This window comes from Gouania willdenowi, chromosome 13 (assembly GCF_900634775.1).
Source record: "Gouania willdenowi chromosome 13, fGouWil2.1, whole genome shotgun sequence".
Classification (NCBI taxonomy): domain Eukaryota; kingdom Metazoa; phylum Chordata; class Actinopteri; order Blenniiformes; family Gobiesocidae; genus Gouania; species Gouania willdenowi.
In genome coordinates this window covers 22,556,412-22,578,873 of record NC_041056.1, presented here as the reverse complement: position 1 = coordinate 22,578,873, position 22,462 = coordinate 22,556,412, and the positions used below count along the sequence as shown (strand labels likewise).

Here is a 22,462-nt window from a genome sequence, read left to right as displayed (position 1 = left end):
CCAGCAGGTGTTCACAGACCCCAGTAACCTACAGAGGCACATACGCTCACAGCATGTAGGAGCACGTGCCCATGCCTGCCCCGACTGTGGCAAGACGTTTGCAACGTCTTCGGGCCTCAAGCAGCATAAGCACATCCACAGCAGTGTCAAGCCCTTCATGTGTAAGTCACTAAGACCCTACCTATGTAAGTCGCCTCAGTACATTATAATAATACACATGTTTTCACCTGCTTTTTGAAGAGAAAGTTCAGATGTTTGTGCTAAAATAGACATTCAAAATGTTTATGTTCTACAGCAGGGATGGGCAGTTCTATCACAGTGGGGGCCACGAGAATGTCAACATTCATGTCAGCATTTAGAATAATGATTGATCTGAGCATTAATATAGGGGAGAAAAAATAGTTGTTTTGTTTTTTTGTCAGTATTTAGTCATTTTGTGTTTTTTTTTTGTGTTCTTGTTATATTTTTCTGCATTTATGTTGTCGATTTGTGCGTTTTTGGAATCACTTTCTGTATTTTTGTTCTTTCTGTACATGTATTTTCCTGTCTTTATGTATAATTTTGTTGACAGTTTGTGTCTCTGGAAGCTATTCTGTTTAGTTTGTTTAAGTGGTTCTGTCTGTCTTTGTTGTCATTTTGTGTTTTATGAGTCATTTTGTGTATTTTAGGAACTTTTTATGTCTTTTCGTGTACTTTGTGCAATTTGCTGTTTATTTGTGTGTTTTGGGAGTTATTTTGTATATTATGTTGGGCTTTATATTCCTTCCAACTTTTTGAAATACAATTTTTGTGGATTTTTTTAAAAATTTTGTTCATATTCATTTTCAAATTGAAAAAGTATGCAGATTTCTCTTTTTCTGCACACCTGCACAGTGCTAATATCAATATTTAAATGTGCATGCACAGTATTTCCCTCTCAATGTTGCCTCTCGCTGCGATCCAGCCTGATCACATAGTAATGCTACTGCTGGATGATGTCGTTCTCTTTCTGACTACACACAATGCTGCTCCCAAACTATTTTGACCTTACACGTTTGCACCCCTTCAAACAACTCAACTCCTTCCCCCTAAAGCAATCTGACCTTCACCTTTTCCCCCATTTTTTGGCTGCTTACATCCTCTCACGTTGATGTGACTTCACTCACACGTTAATTACACACCGTTTCTCTTCTTCTCTGGAAAACACACATACACACATTTATAATTTGTATTTTAAAAAAGCAGCTTCAGCTCCACCGAAGATCTCAGATCTGCCTTCACCACAGGCACCATTCCTCACAAATAGCAACCACATGTAAAACTCTCTTTCCTACGCTCCCATCACATGGATGTCCAGTCGCTCAGCAGACATTATGCAAGTTTCAGAATAACCAATGGCTGTGTTATTAAAGAAGTAATTCACTTACTGCTTCAGACATGACAGTTGCCTGGGAGAGATTATGCGTGTGTTAGTGTGTGTGTATGTGTGTGTGTGTGTGTGTGTATGAAGTGTTTGTTGTTGTGCATGTACAGTATGTGTTGTGGACTGTGCAGATATACTTAACTCTGCCTGTTGTGACTGTATTTCAACAGAACTAAGTTGGTGTGGGAGGATGTAGTTGAGTATTTAATCACTCCATATAATATTTAGTCTGTTTAATTAAATCTATCAAGTACTTTGTTAAATCACACTCTAAGAAACAGGAACTTCACGTCTCAATTTAGGCTCCAGGATGGACTGCCGCCCTGTCTGGGGTGTACCCCACATTACAACCGATGTTACTTGGCATAGACACCTGATCTGCCTACCTAGGGTGCACATGTGAATGGTTAGTGAATGAATAGTCACTTGGACAACAAAAAATGGGATTACCAGTACTATATAAATGTGTTCTCATAGACCAGTGGTTCCCAATCTTTTTTGTAAAAAAAAAACCCCTATCTGTGTCTCATTGGTTCACAACATTGGTTCCCCGAGGCTTGATCTACAAATTCAAAACAATGTGCGGAATTTAAAGTGTAGTTTATTAGAAAAAATAAATCTCCTATGTAAAATGTAGCTAATTATTGCCTCCTAATATCAGAAATGTGATTAAAAAAAAGGCCTCAACATTGTACAATAATCCTGTTTCAATAAATTCCAAGAAAATATAGTATGTCATTAAGCAATAGCACTGTTAATTTGTGGTGAATTTGTTAAAAAAAAAAAGTAGCTTAAAAAGGAAGTTTTTTTTTTTTTAAATTAATTGTCAAATATTTTCGAGTACTCCCTGCAATATGCTCCTGTACCACTAGGGGTACACGTACCCCTGTTTGGGAACCACTGTTATAGACAATTAAGAGATTATCCTAACATATGAGGTTTTTGGCTAAGGAAGAGGATGAGAGCACAGAGACCAAACCAACTGGATGTGGTAGTCGTATCCAAGAAGATATGCTAATTATTTACCTCATTTAGCATCCCAAATTCACATGTATAATGACTGTGCATCACACAATTAATAATATTGAAAAAATAAATATTTGAATAATATGTCTGATTATTAGCCAATAAACAAATTTTTACATTATTTCAGGTTGATTTCAGACCTACTATAGTTATTATTATTTGTTATTATCCCAGTCTCGTCCGAAATACTTTTTATTCTTCTTTCCAATTTTCTTAAATTGCCTTTAGTGCACCTTCTGTCTGGAGGACATGCAATGTGTGCAGAAGTGTAATCACAATCCAAACCTAACCACTTCCTTATCCTTGTTTTGAAGATCTAACAATATTGTGAGCAGAATCAAACACTCCTGAAATACTTTATTAGATTACATAATCGAAATGTGTCTAAAACAAAGCTTTGGTGCAACTAATAAAAAAACATGTCAAAGAATAGACAGGAAATATGGGTCCCCCCTCGTAGCCATCCCCCTCCCCGAAAAACATAGGCGACAAAAAAGACAATATGTACTTGAGTGCATTGTGCACTTTTACAATTATCTATTGGTGGTAGATAAAGCTGACAGAATATTAATGACAGGAGATAACATCTGACGGAAGTGCTGCTTTTTGGGGTCAGCATTTCTGCTCAACATCCCAGGGTCAGACAGCACAACAGTAGACTCTACTAGGGTTGATGGTGGAAATGTCATTTAGCTGAGGATGGCTGGACCCAGGCTGTGGTGACAAGGTGAGGGGGCGACTGGGAAAGCCCATGGGGGAGGGAGGGAAGAGAGGTAGCAGAGGACGTGAGACCTGTCCCTGGGAACCAGACCTCAGGATAGGATTCATTCAAATCCACTTCCTTCACAAACTCAAAATAGAGCCATTGTACTGAAGGAGGCTGAGAATGTGTATGTGTGTACGTGTGTATGTGATTTCTTTTGTGAGTGGTGTGAATCTTTTTGTGAGTGTGCCGATATCTCCTTAAGTGTGTCTGTGATGGGATTGTTTATGGACTCCCTGGGAACACACAATGGAGTTGGACAGGCCTGGGAATCTGGTTTGATGTCCAGCTGATGAGTGGCAGCTAAAGAACAAATAAGTCAAACAAATGTGTTTATCATTTGAGGATCTGGACACACCTTTTCTCTGTGTGTGTCACTCTGTTATTCTGAATTGTAATTCAGCAGAATGATGGTGTCATGTGGTTTTTTTGCAGGTGTGCTTGTGTTGAATGTTAACATGCACTGTATGTGCCTCTGTGTTCCCACAGGTGAGGTATGCCACAAATCCTACACGCAGTTTTCAAACCTTTGTCGCCACAAGCGCATGCATGCTGACTGTCGCACACAGATCAAGTGCAAAGACTGCGGACAAATGTTCAGCACTACCTCTTCCCTCAACAAGCACAGGCGCTTCTGCGAAGGGAAGAACCATTTTGCTGCAGGGGGACTGTTTGCCCAGGGTATGCCCCTTGCTGGTGCTCCTGGATTAGACAAATCTGCTCTTGCTATGGGTCACAGCAATGCTGGTCTGGCTGATTATTTTGGGGCTAGCCGCCATCACAGTGGGCTTACCTTCCCCGCTACCCCTGCATTCCCTTTTAGCTTCCCTGGCCTTTTCCCATCTGGACTCTATCACCGACCACCCCTCATTCCTGCCAGCTCTCCTGTCAGACAGGCGGCCCATGCAACTGTTGCTGGCCCCGGCTCAAAGAGTCCACTGCTGCCTCCAAGTCCTACTGCTCATGAGCTTCTAAAAACCCTGCGGAAGGAGGGAGGCTCACCTGGAAGTCAAATGCCAGGCACAGTGCTCCACACCCAGAGTTCGTCCTCCTCCACTAAACGGCAAAACAAGCAAATTGAGCAGTCCGAAAGCAGTGACCTGGATGATGTAAGCACACCCAGTGGAAGTGATCTTGAGAGTACGTCTTGTTCTGAGCTGGAGAGTGACATGGACAGTGAGAGGGAAACAAGGGCTGCTAGAGAAAATGGCAAAGTTCCCAAAAGGAAGAACAGTGAAGGGGGCCAACAAAGCCTCGCCCTGATGGACGGTGATGCTGCTAAAGACTTTCCAGGTCCTTCCCTCATCTCATCCTCACTGGACGAGCATACAGCTGTAACAGGAGCTGTCAATGACTCTATTAAGGCCATTGCCTCCATTGCTGAAAAGTACTTTGGCTCTACAGGGCTAGCTGGACTGCAAGATAAGAAGGTGGGGTCCCTTCCCTACCCCTCTATGTTCCCTCTGCCTTTCTTTCCAGCATTCTCTCCCCCAGTTTACCCCTTTGCAGATAGCGATCTCAGACCTACCGCCCTGAAGGGTGAGCCACAGTCCCCGGCTGATGACTGTAAAAAATCCCATGGCAAATCTTCTACCGAATCACCATTTGACCTCACTACAAAGCGAAAGGAAGACAAGTTTGCCTCATTTCCTCCCTCCAAACCAGTTGTCTCACACACTGTTGGTCAAGAGCAGCCACTTGATTTAAGCCTTGGCCCAAGGTGCCGTGGAAGTAATCCAAAAGAAGAGGAGATCAAGAAAACCGCAAACTACGATGAAGAGAGAGGAGTGATGGAAATCCCAAAAGCAGACACCTCCTTACAACATGCCAGGCCTACGCCTTTCTTCATGGATCCTATCTATAGGTATTGTTATTCCCAGTATCTCAAAAACTAACGTTGAAATTTAAAATAGGTCATATTTATACCATATATCATATTGTTTAAAATCTTGACTTTATTGCATTTTTTATGGTAGTGTTGCTGTTTGCTTTGTTGCTGGTTGCTTATTCGCATGTGTTAAGAGCTGATAGAAATGTACTATTAGCAGGGTTGAGAAGAGGAGAATGAGCGATCCGTTCGAGACTCTGAAAGACAAGTACATGCGGCCCGCTCCCGGCTTCCTCTTTCATCCACAGGTAGGTTTTAACAGTAGCTTCCATAAGAACAAGTGCCCCTTGCTGTCATTTATAGGGAATTTGATCTGGAAAAACTTGATAAGGGCTTAAATGTCTCATCCACTTAAGACCGCAATAACTAATGCCATCCAACTGTGAAGCAATCGCTATACATGGTGTGGTAATAACTTTCTATGAGTGCAAAATTGCTTTTTTGTATGGCATTCAGCCAATCAGAGCTTTTTATGTTTTCATTGCTTGTCAAGTTAGCTATGTAGGATAAATGATGATTAGTGCACGGCTTCAGTGTTACCTGAGCTTCTGCCTGTTAAACCTTCTTTCTGGGTATCTGAAACAGATGTGGCATAAAGAAAGGGCACATTGTGACATGGCGTCTCATAATGTGTCTTTGATTACAGTGTTAAAAAGATATTCTCTTAAAGAAATAATTTCTGCCTTCAGGTTTACTACTTGCATGCGTCCAGGCCTCTGTGTACGTGTGTCGATGACATGTTGCACCGACATTCATTTGTTCAGCCTCCCCCCGCGGGTGAGAACGGTCCGTCAGAAAGTGAAAACACCACTTTTTCAGGCTTATGATTTTTTCCCCTACTTTCTTGCTGGTTCGGGTCTGGTTTTTACTGGCTGTTTCATTTGTCTGATTTATGCCCCATGTCCAGAATACTGCATGAGCCCAGCCTGCAGCAGCAGCATGGCTGTTCCACGCGCCTTAATGAGGTGTCCTATCAGTAGAAACACTAACAGAGTGCTTAGGCCATCTTTATGACTTTATGATGTCTGGACTCACAAATCATTCCCACAAATGCCAGACCTGGGTTGGTCCTACCCAGACAAGGCAAGGATCCCTTCTGTATACCTTTAAGGGGGTTTGTTTTCAGTCACCTGATTCCTCAGCAGTATATCAATAAAACGGTTCCAGAGCTGAGTGAGCTGAAATTTCTTTTCAACTGTCTGTGATTCAGCATTTTATATCCTGGGAGAAAAAAAAACATTTATGAGCAGACATTACTGGTTTTGATTAAATACTGGAATCATACTCCCTATATGGAGCGTACAGAATTCCAGGAAGTGTTGGGAACTACGAATTCCAGCACCAGAATTCTGTAGATATGAAGCTCATTGCAGATTCAGAGTTGTGTTGAGACGTGTCCAATCAAAACATACTGATCCATAAGCAACTTCCTGGTTCTGACTGCTTTTTTTCCTTCTCTTCCGCCCCTCAGTTTCGTTTGCCAGATCAGAGAACTTGGGTAAGTTTACTTTTAACCTGCAGTGCTGTGTGTCTGTACTCTACTAAATAGACTAAATTAGCCAAATGATGTATTAGCTGCATTACAACTAACACCACCCAACATTTGACAGGGCTTTTAGTCTGTCTGAGTTTCATTGCATTATGTTTGATAGGCGTCATTTTTTTATGTAGCTGTCTAAGCCTCATTTTTATTACTTTGCCTCAAGAAATTCTTTACTCCATGAATTGTCTACACGTTATACCACAGCTTTGTTCCTATCATGAGAGAGTCTCGCGCTACTGCGAGTGGTCATTATGGGGGAGTGGAAGGTGGTCTTAAGAGAAACTGCTTCACATCAACCAAAGGGTAACAGTCTCTTTGGGACACCGATGAGGGGATTGGGAGGTTAGTTCCTCCCTCCAAACATCTGGCTCCAGATAAAGATCAACAATCGAGAATGCATCTCGCTAATTAGAGCCCTAACAGCATCACTGACATCTCAAGATAGCCAATCATCAGCTAGTCCCAGAGCGGCACTATAGCAACAAGCCACTTTACAGATGCATACACAATGCCTGCAGGGTTGGACAAGGGGGTTTTTCATAGGTGTGTACATGTGTGTGCTGAGGGTATGAGTTCATTTTGTGGATTCTTGATAAGAGAGAGAAAGAGAAGTTGCTGGACTGTAAGTCATTTCTTTTTTAAAAATCCAGTATTTATCCGTTTGTGCTGTGAGTGAAGAAGATAAATACAGAAAACTGGAGGACAGAGTCTCAATGAATCAGTAAAAAAAACCAACACTAACCTGCTAGTCGGTTGTCCAATAGCATAGAGTATGAATCATTCATTCTTTAATTTATGGTCTGACCCGCTTGTTCCTGGTCAGGGTGATGGGGATGGGTATACACCCTGGACAGGGGACCAGCCCATCACAACGCAAACACAGACAGACAGACAGACAGACAGACAGACAGACAGACATCAGCTCATGCTCACATTCACTCCTATGGGCATTTGGGAGACTCTGATTACACAAGCACAGGGAGAACATGGAAACTCCACACAGAACAGTCCCAAGATTCCACCCCAGGTTGTGTAAATCATATTTAGAGGGAAAAAAAGTGAGAAAAGCCCCACTTTTAGGGATCAAAGGTCCAAGTTAAAGGCTTGAAACCAACAATCCTGCATTATGTAACCTCACGTTCTCCAACCTTTGTACATTCCACCATTGTACATGATGAATAATGTTTTATACATTATAAGAAGCATTTAAAATTAATTTCACAGAACCGGGAAGCTTGATCAGTTGTTTACTTGATGTACTCATATGAAGATCTTTGGTTTAACTTACAGTGAGGATCTGAAATTTTCTAAGACTTTTCACACTCTCCACCTACGGTAGATTGTCTTTAGGTGGTACTGTTTCTTTGACCTTGCAGCGGAACAGCTTGAGTAGTTTGAGGTGGGATTAGAAATCCCCAGTAGATGGAGCCAATATGAAATAGTTTCCAGCTCCAAAAATGTTTTATCGAACATGTCCAATCCCGCTGACAGCTTTAGAGCCCATAATGTTCGGAAGAGTTATGGGCTCCCATTGTGCTAAGCAGACAAACTAAGCATTCCCTCTAGTGTCTGAATAACAGCCCAATCCAGAAAGAGATATGAAATGCTTTTTGTGGCTCCACCCCTTTGTCAACTCTTTATGTCGCCTTCCACTTACTTTCACTCTTTATCACCCACTCTGTCTCTTTTTGTCTTCACTTCATTGGGAGTAATGTTGGTATTGTTTCATCATCATTTAACAGACTCTACACTCTATAATATCCTCCTTTAGTGAGCATGTTGAATGTTGAGATAGGAACTTTACACTCAGCCGTCACTCCCAATCAGCCAGACTCCACCATCGTCTATTAGCCTTCAATCGTCCTCTCTCAGGACTTTTGCTCTCCTACGTCTTTTTTGTTTGCATTATTGCTTTTCTTGATTTCTTGTTTTTTTAAAGAAATAAAAAAAACTATTTTTCTCTCCCTTTCGCTTCCTATCATCGTCTCACATCATACTCCTACCCAAATTCTCTTCCTCTGTTTCTTTACCCTTGGTGTCCTCGATCTTGGCGTAAAGCCTGAGAGTGACAAAAGGTGAAAACAGGAGATGGGATGTCAGAGCTGGGGAAGGGCTTCGGTGGAAAGCCCAAATCACCTTTGATTTGTTGCCTTGCTGGAATAAGAAAAACAAAACAGGCAGAAAATTCAATACACGCAAAACAATGCAAATTTGTCTGGGCCCCCTTAAAATCTCCTGTGTGTGTGTGTGTGTGTGTGTGTGTGTGTGTGTGTGCATGCGTGTGTGATGGGCTGACAGGCCCTGCGGCCTACAGAGACCCCTGCCCCTCCTTTTCCTCCTCTCCTCTAGTTGCTTCACTCCCCCGCTCCTCCCCCATCCCGCCCCTCTCTGCACAGCGATATCATTATTACCCGTGTCTGGCCCTTGATCAGTAATGTCAACATCTTTCATATTGACGAATGTGCTGTCTGCCCGCATTGTGCACAGAATGGTTTACAGCCCAGCAGTAGACATGAATCACTCCCGTGCCACACACACACACACACACACACACACCAAGACTGTACATTTGTGTTAATATACAATAGCTTGCATGTGCACACATTTTGGACACACACATCCCCACACATAAAAAGCCATTACAAATACATTCTTCATCATACACATTTATATATATTCTTTTTTTTTTTTTTTTTTTACACACATTGGTAGTAGTTAATCAACTGCAACCACCATGCTACCCTCATTCATACACATGCATGCACACAGACACACGCATGTCCTCTGAGAGTATCTAATGAAAGTAAATGTTCAGGTTCATTAGCAGATTGGATGCAGGCCTTAATCCTATATATTGGTGTGTGTGTGTGTGTGTGTGTGTGTATATGTTTGAGTGTGCGTGTTGATGCATATCTGCAAGGAGCTCTTGGCAGAAGTTAAAATGCTGTGTCATAGACCCGCTCACCCAGTGACCATCAAAATGAATTGACCTGTTTTGGTTCCATAACATCTATTAGAAAAAGAAGAAAACATAAAGAAATGAATCAGTGTCAAATGTACTAATGCATACTCACATTTGAGAAATTTTTGACCTTTTTCTGTTTGAATCATTGATGAATGTCACAATGGAAATTCCATGCATGCCCATTTTCCTTCTTCTCCGCTGATGTGACAGCTGTAAATAAGGCTCGTCAATCAAAAAAAAAGATCTGCTTGTTCCTGTGTAGCAACTTATAGTTGTTAGTGGTAAATTAGGCTAAAGGTAGCTCCTCACTGACCAATCTGTCCATCATGTCTTTTGTCTCATCAGATGACAGCCATTGAGAACATGGCAGAAAAGCTGGAAACCTTTGGCTCCTTGAAGCCGGACTCTGGTGACCTGCTCCGTTCTGTTCCCTCCATGTTTGACTTCAGAGCCCCGCCCTCCGCTCTCCCAGAGACGATGCTGCGCAAGGGCAAGGAGCGCTACACATGCAGGTGAGCAACAGATAACTGCAACTTCTCTCTAAAAACATTTATATGAAATTTATTTTACTATATTTCATTAACAATCTGTGGAGTGCATTTGTTACACGTGACTGAAAATAAATGACTCCTATTTCAGATATTGTGGAAAAATATTCCCACGCTCTGCCAACCTGACTCGCCACCTACGGACTCACACGGGAGAGCAGCCGTATAGGTAGGACTTCTGCTGCTTTTGTTAATATTCACCTTCTTTTGTTTTGAAATAAAGAAAATGTCAAATCATCTTATTAAACACTTTAACCATGTACTGCTGTTCTTTGCACACAAATGTGAGCCCTTTTTGATGATACTTATCATAGAAATAGATAGATCTGTCACAATGTCTGTCTGTGTGATAGCTGTGTTACAGACTGGCATTTAGTGTAGAGCAGGGATGTCAAACTCACTTTAGTTCAGGGGCAAAATACAGAGCAGTTTGATGTTAAGAGGGCCACAGATTTTTATTTACGAAAACAAGTATATTCAACATAATTGTGCCCTAGTTTGCACTTCTACGTACTCATAAAATACAAAATATTTAAGAAACCGACAATATCCAAGCAAAAGTGATAAATATCTGCCCCAACAAGATCTTCACTTTAAATTTCCTCTATTTAATTAAGTAAAATATTATGTAACAATTTTAGGAAAAAATGTAAAGATTGTGTATGAATTTTTTTAGCATTAAAAATGGCTGCCATCATGTGATAGAAAACTGTGAGCACCTACAAATATTGTTGAGTTACATTCTCACAATGATTCATGTTTTCTCTGTCATTTTTACCTTCTCCTGCGGGCCGAATTGGATACTCCAAAGGGCCGGATTCGGCCCCTGTGGTGTAGAGTGTCCCCTGCCTTGTGCCTGAGTTAGCCAGGATAGGTTCCATCCCATCTTGCAACTAAAAACTGGATAGAAATGTAAAGAAGATTAAGTTAGTGATAATTGTTCGTCCAAATTATTTCATATCCTTACCTTGAATAGCCTTTCAAACATCTTCAAAGGTGCATCTGGGAGAGAAGTAACACGAACAATGCAAAAGCAGCTCAATGCAGCTGCAAAAATTAATTTTGCACATTCACAGTATGTGAATAATGAGTCTGCTCTGGCTTGTGCTGCACAGCTTTGTAGTTACCAAGGTGGAGGAATGTTGGCCCAAACTTTGGACGTGGCCTGTTGACCACAAGGGAGCGGAGAAGACAGATGTAGACCTCAACTTCATCAGCCTGATAGCCTGCACTCTACATGCTGGCATGTCATTAAAGATCACCGCTTGTTTATTGTAAAGTTTTGTGGAGATAACTGCGGGGTTCCTGAGGGACAGCCAATCGGGCAAACTAATTCCACCAGAAGAAAAGATGTAATCATCTCGTATAATTTTGCATGAAGAAACTTGGCAAGGAATTGGCTGAAATTTGCAGGGCTACAATCAAATCTGTTGGGTGCTTATTTTGTGAGGGAAGAATGCAGTTTTTATTCTGCTGGCTGAAGATAAGAGACTAAGCTGTTTCTCTTTAAACAAGCTCCTCCATCATGTCTTGGACAGCGTGTATATGTGCATCAACCATTATGTGTCCCAGTGGGTTTCCCACAGGTCACTGTTTCGAGCTAGTTATAGTTGTAAAATGCATTTTTCTTCCACTTTTCCTACAGATGTAAATACTGCGACCGCTCCTTCAGCATCTCGTCCAACCTGCAGCGTCACATTCGCAACATTCACAACAAGGAGAAGCCCTTTAAATGCCATCTGTGTGACCGCTGCTTTGGTCAGCAAACCAACCTGGACCGTCACCTCAAAAAACATGAGAACGGCAACCTGTCAGGTGAGAACAGAATCTGTCTGCAGGAGAAACCAAATAAATCTTTCCTTGCTGACTTGTTATAATAAAAGAAAATGAATCAAATGAAATATATGTATATAGGAATCATCTACTCTCGCACAGTGGCTGATAAATTACATTGTATAAATCTGTCATCGATCGTCGCAATAGTGCGAAAATATTTCTTGAATGAGTTGCTTTCATCAGCAGCACAGCTCACACGGCTTTGATGGGCTGCATCACTCTGACTCTGAATCAGCAGATTGAGGCGTGACACCTGGCCCGGAGCCGACAGCTGCCGGCCTCGGAGGGGGCCGTCACTTAATCAGACACAATGTGCAATCTATCACACACAAAATCAATTATCAGCAAAGCTTTTCAGCATCAGATAATATATCTTTCTATACCTCCAACACCATGGTGACAAACTGTGGGGGAAAATACTTTAACTGTGTTACGAGTATTATTACAAATGTGATGAGTTGAGCGAAGTTGTCTTGCAGCATTGGACTCAGTTGTTATGCTTTTTAAAATGCAATTTATCAGATTGAAGTAATTTACTCTCATATTTACTGCTTTGCTGGTGTCTGGAGATGTGATGTTTCTTAACCTGTGGAAGAATTCAATAATTCATTACAATTGTTTAACAATGTTCAGTTATTACAAGCAAAGGGTTGACTTAGGCTTGGTTCAGACTGCAGGCAAATGTGACCCAAATCCATTTTCTTGCCCTTATACAACCTGCATCCGATCTGTTAAAGCAGGGGAGGGGGTCGCCAGATACCTTCAAGAAACGAAAAATATTTTTTGAACAATTGAAGCCCATTTTTGTTTGTTTTTACCTCTTTTCTGCAACTACACCAAACTTGCCATATTTCAACCTTATTCGTTCCATATTTTTGCCCATTTTAATGCATTTTTGCTGCTTTATTCCCATTTCTGCCACTTCATCAAATGTTAATGCCTCTTTCCACTTTCAAGACATTTGTAGACCTTATAAACACTTTACACCATTTTTCCAACCTGACGTTGCATATGTTGCCCCATTATTGTCACTTTGAACCCCTTTTCACCACATTTCATGTTTATTGTTGCCATTTTAACCACATTCATGATTTGTAATGCCCATTATTTGCCAGTTTCATTTTTCCTATATTTTTAAATTCCATTACCCACAATTTACAACTAATTTACGTGGTTTTTCGGATCCCATTTCACCACCTTTCCCCAACATTTTAGTTCACTTTTAACCCACTTTATTTTTTATTAAAACAAGGATTTATTTTTTTTATCTTTAAGATAATAAGATATTAAATATCCTGGATAACCGTGTATATTATTCAGATAATGAAGTGTTATTCATTTAAAAATTGACCATAATTTTGCTGACTTTATGGATGAGCCCCAAAAAACTCTCCTCTTTATTCCCCCACATGACTGTTCTTCAGTGTTCATGTCTGTGTTCAACCACTTTCAGTTAGAGTGGGGGTCTCCAGTCTCTGGCACCTTTTTGTTTTATTTTTCAAATTTGACCCAGGCCACTTTCATATGTGACTGCGTCATCAAAATGCGATGAACGTCACAATGCTGCGTCCCACGAGAAAAGAAAGGAAAAATCTCTCTCTTTTTCAATCTTCTTCTTGAAATGAGTTGACTGTTTTGGTGCCGACTTGAGTTGTTTCTATATTTACTTCCGTGAACACAGTGCGTGCCTGCGTGGTCACATATTACCTCAGAACCTCTTTTATGCATGTGGTTCACTACAGGGTCACTTAATATGAAAGAGTTCACAAAAAAATATTGATTTGTCAAAAAATCTGAATAGTGAAAGAAGACCTGCCGTATATGAACGTAGCTTTTGACTCTTTTCTCACTGGAGTTTGGCTGTAAATTTGTGTTTAATCTTGTAAATATGGACAAAATTGAAAAAAGCAAATTGTAACGATTTAACACCAGTTAATGGATGTTTTTTTATGTCCCAATAGGAACAGCGATGTCCTCTCCACAATCTGAGCTTGACAGTGGCAGTGCCATCCTTGATGACAAGGAGGATTCCTATTTCAATGAAATACGAAATTTCATTACCAACACGGGCCGGAGCCAGACATCACCAGATCCCTCTGAGGAAGGGTGAGCCTTATCCAATGAGATCACGTCTTTCATTTTGATCAAGTCTGCATGAGCTGATCGTCAATAGAGGAGGCGTACCATTGGCTGCCATCGTTTTGCACTTATCAATGATAAATCATCTTTACAGGGTTTAGGACAGGGGTCACCAGCCTTTCTAGTGAATAGCCCAAAGGCATACATTTAAATAGCACTTATTGAATATTACATGTTCACATTTTCACTTTAAGTTTCAGCATGCGACACTATATTTTTCCTAGTTTATACAATTGTTTTATTTGCATTAGGTTTCACAGGAAGTCGTCATGTTCCTATCTTACCTGCCACTAACAATTTTAAATAATTATAAAACATGTACCAGTAATATGTTTGTACAGTTTCACATTATGTAATATTTCATGAAAATCTCCTTAAAAAAAAAAAGAAAATCTTATCACAATCTATATACAAATTAGTGACGTTTGGAAACGTTTGTCACAATGTTTCAGTGAAAATTATCATTTAAAGATGGTTAGTTTAATACACAAACTTGTAAAGTGCAGCAGTATTTAACTCTACTAAGGCACTGACTATATTTGTCATCTCTATTTATCTGTATGGGTTTGAAACCTTAGTTGGTGCTCATTGGTGACGAGAGCTCCAGAACAAGCCCGAGGGCACCTCACATGGTCCATGTGGGCTACTTGGTGCCCACGTACACCATGTTGGTGACCCCTGGTTTAGGAGATAAAATGGTTAATTAATGAAATATGTCATAAATTGAAGATATAAAATATGAATAAATGATAAAACATTATGAGGGAGGTCCTTAATCAGTTGTTTTGTGTCCACTTTCAGTTTGAATTGAATGAAATCTTGTTGCTGTGATCAGATCTTATGTCTGGTCAGGTCTCTGTTTGTTTTCATGTGCCTCGTGTTAGTTTGATCACAGGGCAGATTGAAGGGAAAGATAAAGATCTTTCAGACTGGTTTCAGATTCTGCAGCAGGCGTGAGAGAAAGCGTCAAAATTCTGGTGAGGAAACAGGCAGGGAGGCAGTTGTTGGCCCGCCACATCTGGAACCAACATGTCTGCTTACAGGAAGAGAGTAGAGGGGGTGGGGTCAAAGGGTCGGCCTGTGTTTCCTTTCAAAGCGCTGCACTCCTGACTGCTCCTGATAGATACTTTATCCCCAGCAAATTACCACGTTTGAGCGTAGTTAGCGAATCTGTGAGTTCTCGCCCCCTCTTTAAGAACTAGTTCCTCCTCAAAGCGTGTTTGCTTTTCCTCAGCGTCAGAGCCAAACCCTTCTGTCAGAAGCTCAGGTGAAGAGAGAAAACACCACCAAAAAATGTGCTTTACAGCTGTGGTTAGCTTCTTATTCCAATTTTTGTGTTCAACTCTCAGTTGCCTGTGCGTCAACTTTGGCCAAGAAGTGACATTTTTGCGACCCGACACAAGATGTCCCAGAGTGTAATTAGTGAATCAGTCCTAATGTGGTTCCAGATGATTTACCAGATGATGGTTTCCTGCGGCGCTGAGACAGAGGGACAGATTAGGACTGGGACAGTTTGGATAGCTGGCTCTGTCTCCCTCTGCACTAGTAGAGGAATGAGCCAGTAGGCAGCACTCTCATTACTCTCCCACCAAATGGGGCTGTCATCTAAATATTTTGCCTATTAGATGAATACAAGATAGTCGGAAAAATAAACAAGGAGAGAGGCACAGCACTCAGTGTAAGTGCTGCAGTGATCAAGTGCGAACAGCGGTGCCCAGAGGGGCCCCAAAGCAGCGATGACAAACGGGATTCTCGCTCTGCACGATTCCAGCTGTAATGTTACACTTATGATGAATGTTCTATTGTTTTAATCGATAAGTATAATCTATCCTCAATTGTCATTTGTTGTTTTTCTTTCTTTCTTTCTTTCTTTCTTTCTTTCTTTCTTTCTTTCTTTCTTTCTTTCTTTCTGCTATTGCTGTTGTTATTTTTCTAATTATGTATGTTTACATTTATTGCACTATTAGCCTATCAGTATTTATAATATTTATTTGTGTTCTTACTCTCTGCTCTTATACTGTATATACTGAGTTGCTGCAAATGTGAATTTATTAATCATTTGATTAATAAAGGTGTGTTCTATTCTATTCTATCTATTCTATTCTATCTATTCTATTCTATTCTCCGTCAATGTTGTTGCAACTATTAAGACTATTTTTGCAGCAAGCAGGGTTGGGGTCAATTACATTTTTCTTAATTATTATTACATCTTCAATTATCCATGTTCAATGACAACTCATTTACAATTACAGTGACGACTGGCATTTTTTCCAATTACAATTAAAATTACAATTATTATTTTTCACCTGAAAGTCAATTACAATTACACTCTCAATTACTAAAATTCAATTACAATTACTGATACTTTATTAAATAAGCCCTTAAAACGTGACCTTTCTTTTGTGATAGCTTTTTGTTAGCATCTGTTATGATAACATGTCAGTTTTCACCCATGTGTTGAATGAGCTGTAAAATACACTAAAAATATCATCTATTATCCATTTTGTTTCTCATTGCTTGGTTACCTTGTTCGGCTTCCTTATCCATGAAAATATTGGTATTAATATTTTTGGTGTCTGAGGCTTTTTTCTGTCAGTAAACCCCTAGATTTAAATATATATTTAAAAATTGTAAAATGAGAAGTGACAGGTAGTGGATATGAAACATATTTTAATAATTGTTAATGTGTACGCCATAGAACTGCAACATGGTTCCACAGGTTTTCCTTTAATTAAATTGTAAATAATATTTTTTATAGAATTTTCATGACAATTAAAATGAAAAAGTTGATTAACTGAACTCAATTACAACATTTTTACAGTGACAGGTTTTTTTTCAATTACGATTATAATTAGGTCATAACTGTAATTAATTATCAATTACATGATTACAATTATAATCAACCCCAACCCTGGCATAAATTAGGAAGTTAAATAATAGTGAGCAGTAAGGGTGCTTTACCTATAATCTAGCATTATTAGAGCTCCTCCAACTTTGTTTTATTTCACATATCATGACAATGCAAAAGGAGTCAAGTGTCTATATATCAGCTGTACTTTTGAACTTTAGTGGACTTATATAAGGATGTGACCTGCAGGTTAAACGGCGGTTCATTTGATGAAGAGAAGCCACTGTTGGCCAGTCACGGGTCTCATGATCTAGAGGATGAAGATGCAGAAGAACTTGGTGCTGATGATGAAGAAGCAGAAGAGCCCAGCAACGTCCACGATAAACAAGAAGGGAAGATCCTTCCCAGCAGCCACAGTGACATCAAACAAGACGGGATGGACTTCAGTGACCCCAACATCTGTAAAACTTCTCCAAGAAGGTAATTCTTAGTGCTGTCAAGAGATTAAAAAAGTATGATTATTATATCTATTATTTAATCTCACATAAAAATTCATAAGAAAAGCATTTGAGAAACTTAATTAATTACAGTATTGTGCCGCGACTATAAATAATAGCATTTGATTATAAAATTTGTATGAGTACACCCCTGCATAACATGGTATCCTTATTAACATGGAAGAAAACAAAAAAGAATGAAATACAGATCAAGATTTAAAGTGCATTCATTTGTATCTTGGTGTATGGTGCAAAGAACAAAAAACAAATAAACCAGAAACACTATAATAATAATAATAATAATAATAATAATAATAATAATAATTATAATAATAATAATAATAAAAACAATGGATATATACATGTGATAATTGATTGAGAAATAATAATAATAATAAATTCAAATTAACCAGCAACTCAGGGGTACAATATATAAAACACTTAAACCTACAAAACAAAAATGAATAAAACAATTTGTGCTGATTGACAAAAAAATAGATAATGTCAAAATGTACATGAGCTTAAACAAACTGTCTGTGTTGCTGTCAGTTGATTCTTTAAATTGTATTTTTGCAGCACTTGCTTCCAACATGATAGAGACCATGTCTAATGGCACTATCAGTATTTTTACACTGAGCATTCTGTTATGCTGCATTATATCATATGATGCTAACAGTGCTCGCTGGTTTACTGAATTAGTGTTCGCAAAGCGAGATGATTGTTGGCAATATTTGGCACATTTTCACTTGATTGGGGTGTAACGTCCCCCCCCCCAGATGGCTTCTCCCCACTATTAATAGTAAGAACACTTTTCTGAGCATTACAATTATCAAACCTGTCGCTTTTTCTCTTCTTCAGATTATATTTGTCCCATGAGTTTGTTCATTTGTCACTCATGGACTTATTCATTTTGGCTCTGAACCCTGTCATCTTGTCCATTGTGGATTGAGACACTGCGTGCTCACAGCATGTTGCAGCTAGCACTGTCCGAGTGTCTGTGCTAGCTGTCCATGCTAGCTGCTACCTGTTTAGCATTGTGGTGGTAGCAGAGGCTGGAAAAGCTCCGGTGATCGGCAAACTCTTTCTTGTACAATTTGCACACAACTTGTTTTCCATCCTGTGTTTTTATTAGAACAAAATTAACCCCAACGAAGCTGAGAACCTCAGCAGTCTCTCTTCTTGTGCTGTATTGTAGTCTGTGCTTCAGTATTCTGGGTATACCAGGAACTCTTGAAATGAGAAAGGTTCCAACGCTGTTTGGAGTGCCAAAAAAAAACGTGGTATTTTTTCAATCGCAATTAGCGCGTTAAAGTGACAGCCCTAGTAATTCTTATTCAAGGGCGCACAGATGAAGATCTGAATCTTAATCTCCATTTGCCGCTTGACCTTCAGGTATAAAGAGGAAGAAGAGGAACAGAGCAGCTACTCAGCCTTGGATCATATTCATCACTTTTCGGAAATGCGCAAGCTGGAGGAGAGTGAGCTCAGCGATGGAGACGAGGATGACGAATCGTTTGGCTCTCCTCTGAATGACACCGTCAAACAGCCGCTCTTTAGGAAATCTAAGTCTCAGGTAGAGAAACACTGACTGTGCTCCGTTTGTGGATCTTGCCATGCAGAGTATGTTGACAGCATGGTTGCTGTCATAAATGAGTTTAGATCATTTACTTTTTAATTGTAATTGCCTTGAAGATTATATAAAAATTGTCAATTTTATTTTAATGCTAAACTGGGGAATCATGTTTCAGTTCTATGTACAGCTCTACACATATGTAGTTTATTATTAAAATGTTTCATATCAAGATTTCCCACTGACACAAAAAAAGGCTCAGATGCCCACACCAAAAATATTAAAACCTATATTTTCATTGATTAGAAAGTATGTAATTGACCCCAACCCTGGTTGACAGTGTTTTTGAATTAAAATCATGTGGTGTGAACTTTTCTAGGCGTATGCCATGATGCTGTCTCTGGCTGAGAAGGACTCTCTCCACCCGGCCACACACACCCCGGCCACAATGTGGCACAACCTGGCTCGGGCTGCTGCTGAATCCAGCGCCATCCAGTCCCTCAGCCACGTATGATGATACCAGTCGGCCTCCTGTTGTTTACCCCTCGGCCCCTTCTCCTTTGATTCTGACCCACCGACAGCACTGGGAGTTCATTACAGGGGCTCAGACTGACATGTGACTGCTGAGCAGAGCCACGGCCCATCTGACTGCTGAGCGGAGCACCAGAACACAAGGACCCCCGCCCCCCCAACGAAGGCAGGAACAGAGCAAAAATAAATAAATAAAAAGCCCATCATCGACCAGTATAAGGCAAAAAAAATATAAGATGTTAAGATAATAATAGCTGTATTTAATTTGAACTTTCTATGTTTTGCACAGCCAAGGCAGCTGATCGATGTGAAAGGTGTCACAGCTAGACTTGACGTATTCGGTCATGTCTCTAAGACACGTGGATTGAGCCTAGCATGTTTCACTGTGTGTAAAAGCAGGAGAACCAGAAGGAAATTTTCCCTTTAACCAGAATACAGGTGTTTCGCCATAATGTACTTGATTCCAAAAAAAAAAAAAAAAAAAAAAATGAAGGGAAGGGAAGGGAGAGCATCTTCGGTATGTGTGAAAACCGCACCACGTGAGGACCAAACCAGCACTCGAACAACACGTTAAATACAAAGAATTTCAAAAATGGCATCGATGGACTGCAATCTGGCCTGTTTACGTGTGTGTTTTTATAGCTCTGAGTGTCTTCACAATCAAAGCACTGTACACAAGTGTCCAACACAGGCTCTTCTTCACTGTGCACCGTCCTGCCCACTTGTGACTTCTGTGAAAAGGATATAAATAGACTCTTTTTAGTGGAACAGAAGAAAACACAATGTTTGTTTGTTTTTTTTAAGTGAGATAAATAGCCTGTGCTGAAGTTATCTGTTGTTCTGTAAAGGGCATATGTCTTTTTTTTATTTTCAAAACCCTTGACTCCATCATAGTCGACTAACAATACCACTAAATAGCCTGAATGCTAGTCGTTAGCTACTCCATGCTTGTGTATTTTTAATTTTTATTTTTAGACAATCATTGATTTGTTTTTTTTTTGTTTTTCTTTTCGGTGTTGTTGTTATTGGATGTTGTATTTTGACAATTGTATTTATTTCTTGGCAAACAGTAGTTTGTTTACTGAATAGCACTGCTCTTAGCCCAGGTGGAGGGGAGATTCCCAGCCGGGCTTTTTCCCAGAGTTCATTGGGGTTTGTAGAATATACGTTTGAGTGCCGGATAGTATTAAACATACAGTTCACTCCCTTACTCTACTAATAAAAACAGTTGATGAATAGAAATACTTTAGTTTTTTTTCTATGACAATTTAATGAGTCAATTGTAAAAAATGAAAGAAAAAAAAAATATAAAGAATGATTAAAACAGTGCCGAGTATAATTTCTTCAGAAGCGCATGATTGGTCTGGTAAAGATCTGTATCTGACATTTTTCTACGGTTGTCTGCAAGACTATGTGACGTCCGGTTCTTGTTAATCCCTCGTGCCAAATTTATGAACAATAACAGATTACTTTCATTTATTCTCCCGTTTTGAGGGATCTGATTATTTTTTTTTGTTGTTGTTTCTTAGTTTGTTTGTTTTTTGTTGATATTTTGTTTATAATCAATTTTGAAAAGTAATCAGCGAGTTGAGGTACTTTGTTTTAATGCTTTCTACGATGTAACTGTTATGCATTTCAATTCAATACTGTGGGAGGAACAACTAAGAAATAAAGGACTACAATGTGGATTAACGTGTTTTCGGTGGGTTTTTTTTAAACCTTTCTTCGTCGTTTTATTTCCTGCACAATCCCCTCTCTGTATGATCCTTTGGCTGCCCGTCATTTTGGGCACAAATTGAAATGTATGAGAAAAGACATGAGTGTGAGCAGCACCTGGCACTTTCTTTTGGCGCTCCCATGGCCTCCAAGAGCGAGGGAGAGCCTGAACTCTGCTCCTCCTTTTTCTTTCCTCGAGGCCTTGGCTCACATAGAGCGATGCAGGCGGAGAAAAGGCCTGAATGTGGTAGTGGGAGCGGAGGCAGGAATGTGTCCTCTTTATTTGTGTCTGTTTGTGGGGCATGATGGATGAGGTTGGTAGATGTGATGACCTGGCTCATCGCTCAAACACTCAATAAGAGTCCCATCCTGCAGCAGGCACCCCCCCCACCCCGCCACCACCACCACCCCTCTGTCACTGCTGCCAGCCAACGTGGGCGGACATTGTGACTGGGAGGGCTGGAGGTTCAGCGGCTTCATTGTCCGGCCAGTTGCTTGAGTGGGGGGTTGGAGAATTGGGCATGACAGTGAGGATGGCTGGCGCTGACACTCCACGTTTACAGTGTTTTTGGCACCTTAATGGATGGGTTGTTTTCTTAAGGCCTGTCATCAGCTCGCCGAGCTCCATGGGGCGTCCAGCTTTGATGAGGTCACAGAAGGTCAGTCAGTGCTGATGGGGTCAGCTCGGGTTGTCCAGCTTTGATGAGGTCAGTGGCCAGGATGGTAGCAATGACGTAGCTATAATGAAGTGGCACCAAGATTATGACTTTTGTCACCTGTACTTAAAAAGACTTAATTAAAATGTAATTTCTCCAATTTTTTTTTTCAATATTTGTATATTTATTTTGATAATACAATTGTTCACAGGCTTACAGGTAAATTTACAAACTTGAAGAACCCAATATACTGTGTCAGTAAAGCCCGCAGGATAATTGGGGACCCCACTCACCCCAGCCACGGACTGTTTCAGCTACTGCCGTCTGGTAAGCGGTTCCGTAGCCTCAAGGCCCGTACCAGCAGACTCCAGAACAGCTTTGTTTCATCAGGCTGTTGCAGGTTTATGAACAATGCACACATGAACAGCTTCTGAACGCAGTGTGGGCGTCAGGGGCAGTATGGTGTCATGAGCTGCATTTCCATTACCCTTGGAAATGCACAAAATCTAAATAGCCCATTAAAAACTGGTGATG

At 40.3% G+C, this 22,462-nt stretch overlaps 1 protein-coding gene across 8 annotated transcripts in view; it reads left to right on the top strand.

Annotated features, from left to right (window-relative positions):
• mecom (MDS1 and EVI1 complex locus) overlaps positions 1-21,224 on the top strand; it is a 173,128-nt gene extending 151,904 nt beyond the window's left edge. For 2 of the 8 annotated variants that reach the window (XM_028463939.1, XM_028463947.1), the window contains 11 exons: positions 5-185; positions 3,681-5,055; positions 5,237-5,327; positions 6,551-6,577; positions 9,933-10,099; positions 10,227-10,304; positions 11,781-11,950; positions 13,933-14,077; positions 17,208-17,438; positions 18,848-19,028; positions 19,405-21,224. In XM_028463939.1, the coding sequence (XP_028319740.1) occupies positions 5-185; positions 3,681-5,055; positions 5,237-5,327; positions 6,551-6,577; positions 9,933-10,099; positions 10,227-10,304; positions 11,781-11,950; positions 13,933-14,077; positions 17,208-17,438; positions 18,848-19,028; positions 19,405-19,539 (2,781 nt within the window). In that variant the 3' untranslated portion in view covers positions 19,540-21,224. The remainder of the gene's footprint in view (positions 1-4; positions 186-3,680; positions 5,056-5,236; positions 5,328-6,550; positions 6,578-9,932; positions 10,100-10,226; positions 10,305-11,780; positions 11,951-13,932; positions 14,078-17,207; positions 17,439-18,847; positions 19,029-19,404) is intronic. The other 6 variants (XM_028463945.1, XM_028463944.1, XM_028463941.1 and 3 more) reach the window with 6 other exon arrangements.
• The last annotated feature ends 1,238 nt before the right edge of the window (positions 21,225-22,462 follow it).